The sequence below is a fragment of the Tenebrio molitor genome, chromosome 3 (assembly GCF_963966145.1).
Source record: "Tenebrio molitor chromosome 3, icTenMoli1.1, whole genome shotgun sequence".
NCBI lineage: Eukaryota > Metazoa > Arthropoda > Insecta > Coleoptera > Tenebrionidae > Tenebrio > Tenebrio molitor.
Genome location: NC_091048.1, coordinates 29096910 through 29113854, shown reverse-complemented (window position 1 = coordinate 29113854; position 16945 = coordinate 29096910). Strand labels below are relative to the sequence as shown.

At 41.4% G+C, this 16945-nt stretch overlaps 2 protein-coding genes and 2 long non-coding RNA genes across 13 annotated transcripts in view; 1 reads left to right on the top strand and 3 right to left on the bottom strand.

Moving 5' to 3' along the window:
• Nucleotides 1–9406, top strand: part of heph (polypyrimidine tract-binding protein 1 heph) — a 113627-nt gene extending 104221 nt beyond the window's left edge. For all 7 annotated transcript variants that reach the window (XM_069041381.1, XM_069041377.1, XM_069041376.1 and 4 more), the window contains 7 exons: nt 4187–4375; nt 4477–4528; nt 4590–5104; nt 6044–6077; nt 6641–6733; nt 6789–7083; nt 8092–9406. In XM_069041381.1, coding sequence (XP_068897482.1) covers nt 4187–4375; nt 4477–4528; nt 4590–5104; nt 6044–6077; nt 6641–6733; nt 6789–7083; nt 8092–8224 — 1311 coding nt within the window. In that variant the 3' untranslated portion in view covers nt 8225–9406. The remainder of the gene's footprint in view (nt 1–4186; nt 4376–4476; nt 4529–4589; nt 5105–6043; nt 6078–6640; nt 6734–6788; nt 7084–8091) is intronic.
• Nucleotides 9407–9684: 278 nt separating this feature from the next.
• Nucleotides 9685–11817, bottom strand: LOC138125845 (uncharacterized). Its single transcript, XR_011157534.1, has 2 exons — nt 11588–11817; nt 9685–11327 (listed from the first exon to the last, which is right to left on the bottom strand). It is a non-coding gene; the product is annotated as an uncharacterized lncRNA (long non-coding RNA).
• Nucleotides 11818–12963: 1146 nt separating this feature from the next.
• Nucleotides 12964–14323, bottom strand: LOC138126622 (retinol dehydrogenase 12-like). The gene is made up of 5 exons (XM_069042413.1): nt 14194–14323; nt 13993–14133; nt 13622–13945; nt 13255–13577; nt 12964–13204 (listed from the first exon to the last, which is right to left on the bottom strand). The coding sequence occupies exons 1-5, from the start codon at nt 14207–14209 to the stop codon at nt 13013–13015; spliced, it is 996 nt and encodes a 331-aa protein (XP_068898514.1). The 5' UTR covers nt 14210–14323; the 3' UTR covers nt 12964–13012.
• A 1261-nt stretch (nt 14324–15584) lies between these two features.
• LOC138126337 (uncharacterized) lies at nt 15585–16819 on the bottom strand. 4 transcript variants are annotated; one of them, XR_011157770.1, is made up of 5 exons: nt 16790–16804; nt 16678–16740; nt 16507–16620; nt 16218–16469; nt 15587–16155 (listed from the first exon to the last, which is right to left on the bottom strand). It is a non-coding gene; the product is annotated as an uncharacterized lncRNA (long non-coding RNA). The 4 variants fall into 4 exon arrangements; XR_011157768.1 differs by having other exon boundaries at nt 15585–16155; nt 16507–16740; nt 16790–16819; XR_011157769.1 differs by having other exon boundaries at nt 15589–16155; nt 16678–16813.
• Between the last annotated feature and the right edge of the window lie 126 nt (nt 16820–16945).

Genomic DNA, 16945 nt, shown 5'->3' with positions numbered 1-16945 from the left:
TGTTATTCAATATTCGTGCGCTGTCAATTTTCAGGTATTCGGCCTGTTTTGCAGCACTCGGCTAACGCCTCGTGCTTCAAATTTCGGCCTCATACCTGAAAAGTGATCTGACAGCGCTACTCATATGAAAATAACTATTTATTGGTAAATCTTAGACTAAACATTGACTGGTTAGTTGTAAATAGTGAGAGTTTTTAAGGTGGGCTTGGGCAACTCGTGAGAGACTTATCTTGAGCGCCATAAACATCTCAACACGCAAATGTAGCAATATTGCGATCGCCATAAACACTGATAAACCAAGGAAATAATTTAAAATCTCGCTTTTTTAAAATTCCGCCCTGATATCTTAACCCTGACGGATTAAAATGTCTAATTAAAATTTACTGCGTCAATCTCGTTGCGGAATCAACAGTAAAAACGTGCCGCAAAATGTATTCGAGTAATTTTCTTCTTTTTTCCATATTCATGGTGGGTCATGCGAAAGCTCAGTTTTTTATTAACCAAACAACAATCTACCACATGTAAACAGATTTAGATCTTATGTTCGAGATAATTGTTATTGCGGATAAAAAAAATCCTATTTTCACATTTAATTGAAACGACGACGAAAAACGGGGCGATTTCGGAGGGACGAAATAAAACTCCCGAATCCCATCGTCGTGTACGAAAACACAATCTTCATTAAAACGTGCCGTTCCTTTTTTATTTCGCAATTTTTCACCTCTTTTTGATCTCGTCTCGTAAAGCGGCGACATAACGCGCAACGTAATTAGTTTTTCATTAATTTCGTTCATTTTTATCGGTCCAGAAACTGCGAATTAACCAACTCCGATTCGTTTAGAGAGAAAAATGCGCTACACGGTTACGACCCGTTATGAAATTATTACGCGGATAACGCGCCATCTTAGCAATTCCACTCTCAGGCGCTGGGAGGCCGAATCGAGTCGCTGATTGAGCCGCACGACTCGCGTCACGTGACGCGCTTAACGAGCAGATTGTCACTTTTTCCTTGGAGAGAGCGCTCGGCCCCTGCAGTATTCGCTTTTGACGACGAGTTTTTTGCTAATTAGCGAACGAGAATTAGTAATTTAATACGGGGACGGCGCACAAAGGACCTGATTAAAGTCGGCCGCGATCGGGAAGAAAGGACCCCCAATTAAAAATCACCTGAATGTTTAATTCGATCAGGAAAAAATCATCCCCGGGGATCGGGGCGCTGCAAGTTAATTAAAATCCGAACCCGGCCGGATTAAGCAAACAAAACTTGGACGGCGCCGCTGGAATTTTTTTTCGCCGTCAAATTTTCAATCATCAGGCGTAATTGAACCGCAATTTTTCCCCGATTAGGGAAACGTCGGAGAGTTCAATGGTTGCGAGGGCGAAAAAAAATTCTCATTAAAACCCGAATGCGTCGGGTTTTTTCTGTGCGTGTTGTGTATTAACAGAGTCAGTTATTAACTAAATCATTGCGTTTTTCGGTGGCCGCAATTACGTCCCCGCCGCCCGAACAAACGAGAAATTTTAATAATAAAATCCGGGTGTACCTGTGCGGGTTTTTTCCGCCGTATTCTTCGGCCGGTATTTATTTTCCCATTGTATATACTTCGGGCGAGTAAACAAAGTTTTCCGGCGTAACTTCGTACACAAAGCTCCTCGAAAAGTTGCCATCCCTCGGAGGTTTCTGCTGCTGAAGTGTTCCGGGCTGCTCGTTCGACGTCACAGTCGCCATTATTAAAAAAAAATTACGCGATATTAATCGTTTTACGAGCGCGGCGGCTGTGTCGGAATTTAAACTTTAAAGCCTCTCCCTTCGTCCACCCACGCGACGACTTTCACCGATTCTCCGGCAAAGAGCGCGAGAGCGCCATCCGGCTCGAAGGACCAAAAAGATTTCTCCAGTTCGGCGAGATTTTTCGCTGCGACGCCACTGACTCCTACACCTATTCTTCTTCCATTACCGCCACCGACGTCTCGATCGAACCTTCCGATCTTAACGACCTTTGCTGATGTCTTCTCGAAACAACAGTAAACCCCTTTATTGGCGGCGTAAAAGCGCCCGCCGACCTCAATCTCGTCCCGAAACGACAACCAAAAAAGAACCGTCGTCAGATGGCGCTCCTCCTGTTCTATTTCCCGTTCGATCCACAGGTGTCGCGATGTCGGCGGCGAGCTGCCATCGCCATCCGTTTCCGTCGCACCGTCAACAATGAACGCTTCTCTCTGGCGGCGCGGATTTCTTTTGTTTTCAAAACAATGGCCTGGCGGGGGTGTCGCGGCAATTATTCTAATGCGTCCTCGTTTACGCGCGGTTTCGCCCTCTCCGTCTCCTCGATGGACGCAATTTCTTCGGGAGAAAAGCGCGGAAATCGAGACGGTTAACCGGAGAAAAGCGTCTCGTTAACGTCGCCTAATTTCGGGGGTGGGCCGCGTAACGACGTCTTCGATCGTCGCATCGTTATCCGGCTCGAAGGACCGAAGTGCTCGAACGTGTTGCGTTACGTCTGCGGACTGCGAGTTTCTGGTCGTGTCCACGAAAGCACCTAATGAGGAACGTTCTGGTTGCGGCGTGACGTCACGTCGCTCACGTTACGTTATTTTCTCGTCGACGCTAGTTAGACGGCGTCTGAGCCGCCGCTGGTGGCGTGTTCGTTACAACAACATGTAATCATTACCGATGATAATAACGCGATATTACGTTACATCATCTCCCGAGGGATCCGAGAAGGATGCGTGTTGACCGCAAGTTGTTGCCGATAGTACCGCTCCGGAGGTTCCATCGAATCGATAACGATTTAGTTTGCGTCGTCGCTTTGATAACATTTCTGCAATTAATTGCCGTGAAGATGATGACTTCAAGAGAGATCTCCGTGTTTGCTCGTCAACTCCGTCTTTCAACCGGGAGTGCAGCTGGTGTTTGTCACGAACTTCTGCGGTTCGGACGTCGCACTCAAACGTTCGCCAATAAAATAGGTGAAACGCAGCATCTTGCTAATTGACAATTAGGTTGGAGGAGACGTTTCAACAAATCGTGCGCGACAGAGAGATTCATTCGTCGTGCTTCTCCGGACTGCACATTTTCGATTGGCTTGAGATCCGGCCCACATCGTGGTCAATGCTTTCTTGTTACGACCACGCAATCCGCCCCAAAGCACGATGTTATTCCGTTGTCATCCCCGGAGTTGTGGGTGGCGCGATTGATTGCGGATCGAGGTTCGTTTCGTTGCATTTCACAAATTTCCTGTGCACGTGTTCGAGTCTGGATACAAAGGAAAAAATCTCGACGTCTCGAAATAACAACAACTCCGCAAACATCACTTTCGAGCCGCGCCACTTCAATCGGAGTTTTCCGTTAGTTGTTAGAGTTACAAAGCTGCAGTAAACAATTTGTTTCTGTTCTGTCTGGAGTTAAATGCGGCATCTTTTCGGATGAAAAGCTCCCCGAATGATTTGCTGAGTTCAACGACGCCGGGAAAGTTGCGGCGAGGGTCGAACATTAGCGTGGTGGCCACGTGTGAGTCGCTTTTCACCGACGAACTTCCAAAGATGCTGTGTACATACAGAATTTCACTTCCTGTAATTCGATCAATTAAACTGTTGCGAAGTTGGAGCATTCGAACTGAAATTAATCACGTTGAGTAAAGTAGCGAATGCTCCTCCGAGTCGGGCTCTTTTTCCTCGAATTGCACGGTTTGGCGTTTCAATTAAATGTAAATCGTCGGGAAATCGAGAGGTATATTTTGGAAGCGCCCCCCTGGCCGAGGTGGCGAACCTCAATTAAGTCGAGCCGAAACTAAAATCAACAAGCAATAATAAACTTGTGATAATATTTACGTTTGCCCAAGGAGCATAATAAACTTCATTACCTAATTGATTCTAAACATTTATCTAAGTTGTAAAAAGTAATAAACGGAAAGTGCCATACGTATTAAAATTACAATACGGAAGAAAAAAAAATGCCGCCGCTATTTATTATTCAACAGCGAAATCCATTTCCGATCGCCATCACTTAGCGTTCCTTCAACTTCCTCGACTGTTCCCCGGGAAATTATCATATTTTTTGAAAGGAACGACGTGTACGGAACAACAACTGGAACTTTTATTTGACGATGATTGACACGCGTTCGATTCGCCCGCCGTGCGCCCTTAATTGATTAAGTGAAGGTCGATTTTTAATTTGTTTTCACAGAACGCGTCGGCACAAGCCGCCCTGCAGGCCGCCCAAGCCATCACGGGGACGCAGAACTCGATAACGCCCGCATCCACTCCTGCCACGCCGGTCACCAACGGACAAGACATCCAGGGCGGGCCCAACACGGTCCTGCGAGTCATCATCGAACACATGATATACCCCATCAGCCTAGATATTTTGCATTTGGTAAGCGGACGCGGACGGCAGAAAGCTGCATTACCGGCGGTAGTGTTGGTTGCCTACCGAATTGTTGACAGTTCAGGGCATGTGTCTCGTTCTTGTTGCAGATATTCCAGCGCTTTGGAAAAGTACTCAAAATCGTGACCTTCACCAAGAACAGTAAGTTTTCCGGTTCGCGTGTTGTCGTTGTTCCGAGAGTGATGAAGGGAACCTTTTCCAGACTCATTCCAGGCCCTGATCCAGTACCCGGACACGGCCTCGGCGCAGTCGGCCAAGCAGGCCCTCGACGGCCAAAACATCTACAACAGCTGTTGCACCTTGCGCATCGACTACTCGAAGATGTCGTCGCTGAACGTCAAGTACAACAACGACAAGTCGCGCGACTACACCAACCCCAACCTGCCGACCGGCGACGCCAACGACCAATTGGCGACGCTCGGCGGCGGCCTCGCCGGCGGTCTGGGCGCCGACATCTTGCTGCTGGCCGCACAACCGCGCCTCGCCAGAGAACGGATGGCCGACTCGATCTTGGCGGGGACTCCGGGCGTGCTGAGCGGCCCCTTCGTGCACGGTCTGGCGTCGACGTTGGCGACGCCGTACGGAGGCGGCGTCGCCGGGGGACTCCCGGGACTCGGGGGCTTCGCCCTGGGACAGACGGCGCCCGGACTGAGGGGAATCGCGGCTCCGGGACTGGCCCTGGCAACGGTCTTACTCGTTAGTAATCTCAACGAAGAGGTCAGTAGGGGTGCCGTTCGCGGGGACTAATTCCTCCGATTAATTTTCAGTCAGTAGGTTAAGGCTACTGTACAGTTCACTGACATCATTAATATCATAATCAATAATAATGGCAATGACTAATCTTTAATCAATAATTTCGACTAATACCGAGTGAACTGTACCTTGACTTTTTTTTTTTATTATTATTATTTGCTTGTGCGAGTGTCAGTTTTTTGAGAGGGACAAAGGCAATTGCTAAAAATAACACCGTTTGTTGACACAAGGAACACCTGTTCGCAGCGTAAGTCTGACATTTGAACCACTTCGGATGATGTCACCCATTCAGTGCTAAAAAAGGATCCCGGAGTTGACTCTCAACGTGATAATAATAATGATGATGACGATAATAATTGAATTCTCATGTTTTCTGTCCGGAGCCAAATCGGTGGTTCCGTCGGAAGTGACACCAATTTAATTTTCCCTTTAAAGAACTGACAGCTCGCGAAGAGCGGCCATCTCGTGTATGTAAGCATCTCGATGACGGTGTTGCTTCGTTTAGACGAACATCACCTTCACTCGACCTGCTATATATACGTCCGTGGGCTTTGGATTTCCGAATTTGTTTATGTGTATTTTTGACTTGTACAAATTCAACGAAAAGAAAGCCCGCGCCGAGCAGCTACGTTTTGCATTTTTTTTCCTTTTCGATGATTTTTACCACATTTTTAGTGCAGTTTTTCGTTCCGTGTTTTCTCAGTACATACTCGTACATGATTTATTTTGAATAATTTTTACATGCGTACTACGTAATTTATGATTTTTTAGTTGAACATTGTACATGATTATAATTATGAAGTCTAATGCTGTTTTTCTTTTTTTACATTTGCTGCCCCTCCGGTGGCATACGCTACCTCTTTGTGCCACGTTACATCCTCCTGTCATCTTTCTCTCTCGTAGACGGTCACGCCTGATGCTCTCTTTACACTATTTGGTATGTTTTCACACTTAATTATATCGAGCCGTCCGACGACTCTGTTCTTTTAACAAAATATACGTAACCAAGCAGCTTCACAATGTTAACCATTTTTAATCTCTCTCGCCTGTTTGTTCGTTTTTATTATTATCATTTTTATTTTTATTAAATCTTCCAGTAGTTTCGGTTCTGGTTAAAATAACAGAGTTTCCACGGAGCGACCTGTTGAAGGAACAAACAAACAAACAACCGACCCTCAACAGCTCGAACCGATTTAATCATTTTACTCTTTCTGTTTATTTTTGAATTTTTATTTTTACATTTGTATTCAAACGACGTTTCCTGTTTTTGTTTTAATTTTGTCGAAGCTTACCGCTTAGATTCGAGATTTGTTTTGTCTCTCTTGATTTTTGTAGTCTTTTTTTGTACTTCTGTTTGCATGTTTTGTGTCGAAATTCGTACGATTTTTACATGAAACATCTGATACTTTTCTCTGTATCTCTCTCTTCTCTCGAGACTAGTTGTCCGTTTTATGTCACCGTCTCGACCTAGAGCCCTTTCTGATTTGTTTTCGTGTCCAGGTGTGTACGGAGACGTCCAGAGGGTGAAAATCCTGTACAACAAGAAAGACTCGGCTCTGGTGCAGCTGGCCGAACCCCACCAGGCACATTTGGGTACGTCTCCGATCTCGAAATAGATCCCCGACCGCACTGACCGATTCTATTTCAGCTATAACGCACATGGACAAGCTGAAGGTGTTCGGAAAGACAATCAGAGTGATGCTGAGCAAACACCAGTCGGTCCAGATGCCCAAAGAGGGCCAACCCGACGCCGGCCTAACGAAAGACTACAGTCAGAGCCCGCTGCACAGGTTTAAGAAGCCTGGATCGAAGAACTACCAGAACATCTACCCGCCCTCGTCGACTCTCCACCTGAGCAACATCCCGGCGACGATCAACGAGGACGACATCAAGGAGGCTTTCACCAAACACGGGTTTACAGTGAAGGCCTTCAAATTCTTCCCGTGAGTATCGAAGCGTGGGTGGGGCGGTTACACAATGCTACACCCGTCAAACTAGACACGGATTTATTTTCGGACGCGAGTAACGAGACGCTTTTTGTGTTAACGGCGCCGGATATTTAACCGTCGACTCTGCACGAGTGGCTATTTTTCTTGGGATCGAACGGATTTGTTCAGAGCTGCAAGAGTACAGTTGACTGACGTCACCCGTCATCGACGCTTTTATTCGGACAAGTCTGCGCGTTTGAAAATAACGACTCGTAAAACATTCATAAGTGGAGGTGTTGCCGCAATTTCCGCTCGCAAAAACGCCCAAAGTTTTAATTGGGGAAAAAATCGCAGTTGCACGTCATCATTTTTTTTTACGTCGTCTGCACGTAACCTTGAAAATGGAATAATTAAAAGTAGAGTAAGGGCGTGACAGTGTGCGATGAAATTTTAACTATTTCGTGGAAAGCGTTCGGTTTCGGTTCAGATTTAAATGAAATTGTTGCGGACTCGTCGTGTTGGAGGTTATCTGTCACCACTTTTTAAGAGCGCCACCTATCGACAGTTATTGCAAGGGACCGGATATTTAAAAAATTCACAAGAGCATTTTGTTAAAAAGTAAAAGACGTGAAAAATTGCTGTTCACGACAACTGCATGTTTTCGTTACGATTCGTAGATAATTCATGGGAGAGCTTACCTGGAGGCGATGTTTTTGTGAGTCCGCGTCGACGAGTCAAATTCGAAAACTCGACTCGTACCTGCAACAATAATCAATTTTCACCGTTTCTGATTGTTCTCACCGTCGAATTCTCACTCGAAACCAGATAATTTGAGATTGTTGGTATAGAAACGCCATTGCGTCGACAGGTTTTAAACGTCACTGTTATTCAAATGTTTGGTAGTGCCACCCTTCCAATTTTGTAGAACAAAAATTACCAACTCGATGAACGGAACAATTTTGAACGGGAGAGAGGAGCCGATGTTGGGGTGTGCGGTGTCTAAAATGTCGTGTCTGTTTTCAGCAAAGACAAGAAGATGGCGCTGATCCAGCTGCCCAGCATGGAGGAAGCCGTGGAGGCCCTGATCCGGATGCACAACTACCAACTGTCCGAATCGAATCACTTAAGAGTCTCCTTCTCAAAGTCCAGCATATAATGCAGCCTGTAAATCCGATTGCACAGTATTCATTCCATTTGTCACGTCGTAGCGACGACGTGTTAGCTAATATAATTGCAGCGCTTATTTATTAATAGACTGTTTCTGGCAGGTTAAGCTTTGATCATAACGACAAATCAGTATGTTTTTAGTATTTTTTTAAAGATGAGACGATGATGTTAGTTTTTAAGTTGTATTTCTAAGTATTTGTTATTGAATGGAGAGTATTTTTCTTTTTGGTGACTTTTCCGACGACACAGAACAACAACACACATTGATTGTCGTCCGTTATTTTAGTTTCGTTGCGTTGCGTTCAGTATTGGATGGCTTTAATGACAAAGGTGAAACGAGAGAACCTAAATTATGAATAGGTGATTATGTGGATCAAGTCGCCGCGATGTTATTTTTTGTAAGTTTATAGAGTGTTAGTTGTGTAAGGGGCGGTCGACGTGGGACGTTGCGGTCGCGTGGGCCGCCCCCTCTAGTATTAAATGGCTAGTATTGTTAGGACGTCGCGGACAAATTAGCGTACTGTAGTTTTAGCCAGTGATTAGCTTAGGGTAAACCACAGGGTGTAGATGTACCCTAGAGATATGGATGTGTTTCTCTTGTAGACCCAAGAAAACGATTCATATATCCTGTCGAGGTCTGACCATCGCGTCCGCTTACTTACAATGAATCTCCTTATTTTTCTAAGACGCGCTCGCCAGACCCTCCAGTTTATTGATTACGATACGGTATATATTTCTCTCTATCTATATACTATATACACTTGACAATCATAGAATCATACTAATTAAACAAAGACGCGTGATCTAAATTTCAGTGTTTGTCTCTTTAATCCAATCAAAATTCGCGTTGGCGAGGGACATATCGCATGCATGCATTTGCCAAATTCAAAGTCAATATCTACAATACTTGTGACTACTGAACTAAATGTTAAAAGGTTTATAACTAGGTATATTTTTTCATATGTGTTGAGTGCGCACAATATGTCTTTCAAACGAGCAGCCGCTGGTTTCATTATTCTCGAATCGATCGATCGATCCATCTTCCGCTGATTAGGCTTCTCAGGTTTATTTCGTTCGGTTTATTTTTTAACCACCCATCGTTTCGTTAGTATGTAACTTGTGCATTTACTGTTTTATTTTTGTTTGATAATTATTAAACATTTTCTTTGTATTATTGTTTACGTTTTTTCCCCAACGTTTCTTCCAAAAAAACATGTGAAACCCGATCCGGGCGGCGGCGCGCCCGGACCGGGCCAATCCGAGGCCTTTGCAGACGATTTCCGATAGCAAGTACAAAACGTGCATTCAGAGCTGTGCGAAGAGGTCGTTTGCAGAAGTGCCTCTCTCTTGTGATTGATATAATATATTTATGAGCGTGAACTGGCACACGCCATAATAAGGAACAAACGCTATGGCATCGTGCCTGACCGTGGGATCAACTAAAACAAATCATTGAATAAATATCTATTTAACATTGCATCCAAGCATAATATCGACATAGCTGCATATATCTATCTATCCACATATACTCTTACTATTTACATACTTAGATTACTTTTAGAATAACGTAGTGTAAATTTTAGCTTAAACTATGGGCACAATTTGGATTTTTATCAAGTACAGTTTAAAGTCTTTCGCACCGTTCGACAAAATGATAAATTACAATTTCGAGTCAAAACGGCATCCGAGCCACCCACTTGACAATTAATTGGCTTCGATTCCGCCGCTCGGATGCCACATCAGTATTAAAGATGACGGCCAGTTCGGTTACTTTCCTCTACTTTCGGTTGTCATGTATCTAAGAAGTTGTTTAGTTACATCTGTATCATGTATTCGATAATACCTATATCTATATCAAACATATATATTATGATTCTGAAAGTTTTAGATTTATTCTTTGTCATTTTACAATAAAAATGTTTAAATAAAATCGTTCGAGTTTTTATTACACACCCGTGACCTCCAGTTGACTCGTCAAAACCAGTACGGTTCTTTTTTTCGTGAATTACAGGTAAAACAACTTGGCACTCGGTCCTTCCGGCTTTCAATTGCCCCCCGAGCTGTTGCTCAATGAATGTTGTCTAAATCGTGAACCTTCTTTCTTGTTCGGGTGAACCGCAAAATAGTAATTCTTCCTTCAACTGTCAAGTTCTCTGACGTAGACCGCATTTAATTTGAACTATTGGAATGATTAGTTTCGATTTGCAAAAGATCTCGCTTATTATTGGAGCTACGAGAACGATTCCTGGCTCGTTGGATTCCTCTCATTTGCCTGATTAATTCTGTGTAAAGTAATCGACCGTAGATTCCATATTAGCCGAGTAATGTAGCCTCAAAGTTGACTTCGAAATCTCTTCTTTTAGTTCCCAGATCACAAAATGGCGTCTGGGGGGCGAACTTTCCCTATTTTTGAATTCAACTCATTACATCACATTAACGCCCATTCGGTTCGGATTCTATACAAAGATTTTTTTCGAAATATACCACAATCCTCGTTTTACATTTTTTTAAACTAAAAAAACCTAAACGTCTCCCTTATTTATGCTACATACCCCGATTAATCTTGCACCGTTTGATTCCTTTCTTCGAAATGCTACTTTTCAGTCGAAAACATTTAGACTTGACCAGAAAGTTTCCGGGAAAATCGCAAAAAACTAAAAGAATATCTTTTTTCAAAATGGCCGCAACGCAATGATTGTGGTTTCTGTGGAATCCTTTCGTCACATTCTATGACGTTGACCATATTTAATTTGGACTGATTCACTATTGAAATTATTGACATTTTTTCAATTTTGGACCTGTCCCGATCAGTTTCAGTTGGAACAAGATCTCACTTATTGTTGGAGCTGCTGGAACGATTCCGCGCTCGTTGGATTCCTCTCATTCTGTTTAAAATAATCAACCGTAGCTTTCATATTAGCCGAATAATGCAGCCTCAAAGTTGACATCCAGATCTCTTCTTTTTAGCTCCCAGACCACAAAATGGCGTCTGGGGTCCGAATTTTCCCAATTTTTGAATACAACTCGTCTATTACATCACATTAACGCCCATTTGGTTCGGAATCCAGACTTTTTCATTGCATTTTTGTCACCTAAAACAACCTAAACGGTCATAGTTATAAATGTCAAAAATAAATTACTCCCTAGAATTCGAACTTTTAGGGAGGTGACGTTTTTAATGTTGAGTGTAACTAGAATTTTCAAAAGTAATTTTGAATGCTTAAGGTTGGTTACTATGAATTAAAAGAAGTCCAAAATTGATTGTGAAACGAAAAAACATCAAACATCTATCACTTAACGAGAAATAGAGCCATATGCAATTGTTACAAGGAATTCGCTGCCTTACACTTACGATATCTTTTGTTTGTCACCAGAATTCACATAACCTCCAACCTAACCAAATATAGCTCCCTACCGATGGATCTTGCACCGTTCCTTTCTCCGAGGCGCTACTTTTGAGTTGAGCCGAAAACATTTAGGCTTGGGCTTGGCGGAATAATAGTTTTCAAAAAAATCGCAAAAAGCTGAAAGAGTAACTTTCTTCGCACATCACTTTTTTCAAAATGGCCGCAGCGCAATGATTCTGCTTTCGTCAAGTTCTATGACGTAGAGAACATTTAATTTGAATTGATTGAAATTTTAAACGGGCCTCTGCATTAAACTTTCCAGAGCTGGATTCTACTCTTGGAGGCGCTTCTTTTGAGCTATATAAGTACTATTCCGGACACGGAATCTTGGCCAACATTTTTTGGACATTTCTAAAAAAATGATGTAAACCAATCATTAGCGTCATTAATAAATGACAATTATTAAAAATCACTTTGAAGTTTTTCTTGTGACATCAAAAAAGCAAGGAAATGGCATTATCGAGTCAAAAGTTGGGTTATATTCAATAAAGGCCAATTCACACATATTTGTCAATTAATGTCAGTTGTGGCCAAGATTCCGTGTCCGAAATACCGAGTGACTATAAATGATTGAAAATTATTTTGTTATGTTGGTAACACATTTGAAATCTTTAGTTGGCAACATCGTTGGCATGACACACTTAATTTTTAAAATTGAAACAAACGTCAAAAAAATCTAAATCGACAATGTACTTCGTGACTTAACCTAACCTAAATAGAAATGATTGACAGAAGATGCACGAGAAGACTTGCACTACCAACTGCATCAGTGTTGCCAATCCACTATTTTCCTTCAATCATTTATAGTCACTCGGTAGTATAATCTGTTTCAAAATCAAAAATCCACCACCTGTGGAATTATGTTGGCAGAAAAAAAGAAATCCCTAGAATAAGTTTCATTTTTTTGGGTTGGCCCAACCTCCCGCCAAAATTTGACATTGAATTGTTGAGTTTTTTACGTAACACAAAATAATTATTATGTACAAAAAGGTGGTACCAGCTACCATATTATAACTTTTGAGTGATATAATAAAATGAGACTAAAAAAACACGATGAATTACGACCTAAACGACTGTCAACAGTTTTCTTTCATAACCCCACTTTTTTCTGATACTTGCAAACACACTAAAAGCAAAAGTTGGCGACGTTGTCGGTTGTATTTTCGAGATAAAATGCAGTGTTGGTGGATTTTTGATTCTGAAACAGATTATAGGTACATTCTCGAGTGGTTTTTCTTCAATCTTCCACTAGTTGACGACAGAGTTAGGTTATTGTTTTTGGAAACTTGAAATAATTAAATCAGTCTCGAGTTCTCTCGAAGTTTTTATTTCAACGAATATAAATAATTTGATAGCACCAAGGAATTTCACTACAGTCGCTCTTCTTGTCTCAGACCCACGTAGATCTCGGAGGCGTCCCAAATATCTTTGCACAATTGTTTGTTATAGGCTTTCAAGGGCTTCCAAATAGGGGCGCATTCCCCAAAAAAATTTCCTGTGGTGTTCTTCAATTGCTGAGAAACTGCAGCGTGAACCACCTGTTGGGATCCTTCCCAAGGGTCCTAGAAAACACTCAGAAACTCCACGATACCTCTGCCAATTAATTACTCACCCTCCCAATAACGTATTGATTTAACCAGACAAACATCTCGAAGAAAAGATTCTTGTGAATAGCACAAGTCTTAGCGTAGATTGGCGTCTTGACCAACCCCGGATGGATTGAATTGACTGTAACACCAGTTCCTTTCAGCTTCTCTGCGAAGATGTCCGCCGCCATGATCATGCTGAGTTTTGAGTTACCGTAAACGAACTGTTTGTCAATGCTGTTAGGGTTTTCAAGGTCAAAATTCAAATTTTTCAGCGACAAGTTGTTGGTAAAAGCGAAGATAGAGCTCGTGAAGACTATTCTACCAGCAGCAGATTTCTTCAGCAGACCTAGAACCACGCATGAAACTGTGAAGAAACGAAAGAATTCGTACCGATCAGCAAATGCGTCAGAAGGAAATGTCCGAAGTAGTTAACCTGCATCACAGGATGCAGACCGTCTGCCGTTCTGTTTTCTTTCGACACTCCAATCCCAGCGTTGTTGATCAAGATGTCCAACTTGTCTTCGCTCTTCAAGATTTCCGACGCAAAATCTCGGACCGATTTGAGCGAAGACAAGTCCAAGTGCTTGGCAAAAATGTTGGGGTTGTTTGTGAATTTGATTATGTCGAGTTTTGAGTCCTCCATGTCTGTTACGTCAGCCATGATGATTTTGCAACCTCTCGAGGCCAAGTTCAGGGCAGTCTGATAACCGATTCCTAACACCAAAATGCTATCATCTCTTCAACAATTTTGACGATTTTACCTGAATTGGCGCCCGTCACGATCGCGGTTTTGCCCACCAGACATGAATTACTTCTTGTTATAGCGATGGCGAAACGGAAGTAGAAAGCGAACAGCAGCAGAACGACGCAAAGAATGAGCACGATTCCCATGAAAAATTGAACTAAAAACGACAAGTAATAAAAATCAAAAAAATATGTTTAACTAGAAAATCTGTACTAACCCACGAATTGAAGCATTATGAGAAATGGCGTGAACACAATTCGGAACAAGTAACAAGTTTATTCTGCTTTGTGGCTGCTGGATAAAATTGTTAATACCTCAATATTTTTTTAATCGTGTCTCGTTGATGGTGTTGTCATTCAAGTTATTCACGGTCGCTTTACATAAAAATAAAACTCTAGGTCAGTTCTGTATTTTTTTAAATTTATCAATAACATAATTAACTTTTTTTTTTAAATTCCAATCTGTCCGAACCTAGCTTGTTTAAACTCCAGCAATTATTTGTACAGGGTCGTTATAAATGATTGTCCTATCGCAGTTGGCGTTGAAAACCCACACAAATTTGGGATGTACCGCTAGCTTCGCAACATTGGACAAACTAGTAGACAAATTTACACTGCTGCTAGTAGCGCTACCTATCGGCGATGCTAGTCTCACTCATGTTATAAAGCTTGCGGCACATTCAACTACGTCACCAACGCCTACTTCGATGAGACAATCATTTATAATGACCCCGTATTTAGGTACCGTGTGATCGAAAATAAAAAAAATCGAGATTGCCATGATTAATACACTTCAGTTGGCAGCACGTAAAAATGTAATTCAAATGTCATTACAATGGTAATTGTCATTATTAATTATTGACTATTAAAATTTGCTATTAGAATATGTTCACTTTAGAGCAACAAATTTGCATTGTCCAGTGTTTCTTCAGCAATGGAGAAAGGCTTGGTCTTTTTCGAGTTTTTGAGGAATCTCAACAAAAGTTTCCGGACTTTCAATGCACTTAACCAACAACTTGCCCAGAAAGTCTACAAATGCGTAAACATGTTTTTGGAAACCGGTAGTGTTCTGCGCAAAAAAGGCAGTAGACGACCGACAAAAAGATCAGCTGGAAATATTAAAGAGAATGAACAAATAATTATTGCAGAGATTAACCCAAGAAACTAACCTATCATTTGGTACAGTTCAGCTTAACCTTAAAAAAGATTTGCACTTTTTTCTCTATCGTGTGTCTGTTGTGCATGAAATTACCCCTTGACAATAAGAGCCCCCACAGCCGACAACAACCTCCCTGGATAATATTGATTGATCCATGATCGTTGGATCTTGGATCGATTTATAAAAAGCGGCGTGCGCGTGCTCCGTGCTCACCGTTGACGTTAAATAAAGGGGCGGGAGTTTTAAATCTCATTATTTCATTGCACTAGCTGAGGAAATTCTTTTACAACCGACAGGTCACTCAAAATTCTTTATGAAAATCAAGATTTCAACATTCTCAAAATGACTAACCTAACTTTTAGGGCTGACATCTTGTTAATTGAAATCTTACGGATTGCCAACTGAAATGTTTGGTCAGCGCCTACTCTGAAGTCTATTTTTTCCTGGTAGGCGCGTGCGTGCGCATCTCCGAAAGGTAGAATCACATAGCTAAGATTTTTAGCAGGATGCAGGAATTGTTAGTATTTTTGGTTGCATATTATCTAGGGGATCAGTATTTGTGGTTGCAGATTAAAACTCATGTTTATGATTTAATTTTTGTATAATTTGTAAAATGTAAACAAAAAAGGTTATGAATCAACTCGTGGAAAAATTGATAGCAAATATTATATGTACAACATTTTTTATTTTATACACACAGGAGTTAAATTGGGTACAAAACAACTGGATACTTTTGGATTCAATCGTTAATTTAAAAAAAATAAAATAATCAACACCGCACTTTTCACCTAAAAAAAATTACAGTGACATCGACAATAATTGTCAGTTCACATGAAAGCGGCAAAAATTTCATAACATGGACAAGGCCTGCTTCGACTACAATCATTTCTAATAACCATGTATCTTGCAAGAGAAAAGGTCTCCCTTCTTGGCGTATTTTTTTTATTTCCCGTAAATATCCTCTTCGCCAAGATATGTCTTCTCTTTCTATTAACAGGCTTTTTCTGTTTCGTTATTTGTGCTATTTGAAATAAACATACATTTCAATGTTTACAGTTAATTGAAAACAATGTATGCACTTACTTGAATTTTAATTCATGTAAAACATTATAAAGCTTAGAACGACTGATGTTTGGAATTTCTTCATTGTTTTGCACTTCCCTGTACACAGCATCAATTGTAGGAATTCTGTTTGCAGAGAAAAATGAGTGCACTGTTTTTCGAATGAGATATTTTTGATGTTCATCCATTTCCTATCAGGTTTCTTCGGTGCCTGTAATTGCCTACACTTCTTTTCTTCCGCCAAGTATCATTGAATGGTTCTAAATCCACAACCTTCAACACAAAAAAAAAAAAACTCAGAAATCAATACAAGTATAATCTGAAGTTTTTTCCATTTGAGCCGTCTTGGTTAACTCGGCAAAATCCTTGGAGATACCACGAAATACTTTAACGATCATTTTTTTCTCGGCTTGTGAGAAATTTGCTATAAATATGCATTAATAAAAAACTGTTACTTGATGTTAGCATAAATCCAACTTACGCCGTTTGGTGATCGAAATTAAGACATCTTGTTGACATATAAAAACTTCTTAACCTCTAAGAACTAAGAACTGTTTTTTAATAAATAAACGGACACAACACAAAATACATACAAAACATGAAAGGAAAACTAAGACACGATGAAACAAAAATGGCAGCTAGGACCTGATTGACAGTACAGAACACTGTAATATTGCACATTTCGACATTTCTCTAGTGTAAGTAGAAAAATAAAGTAACCAATAGGAAAGTCGCATTTCGTTGCAGGA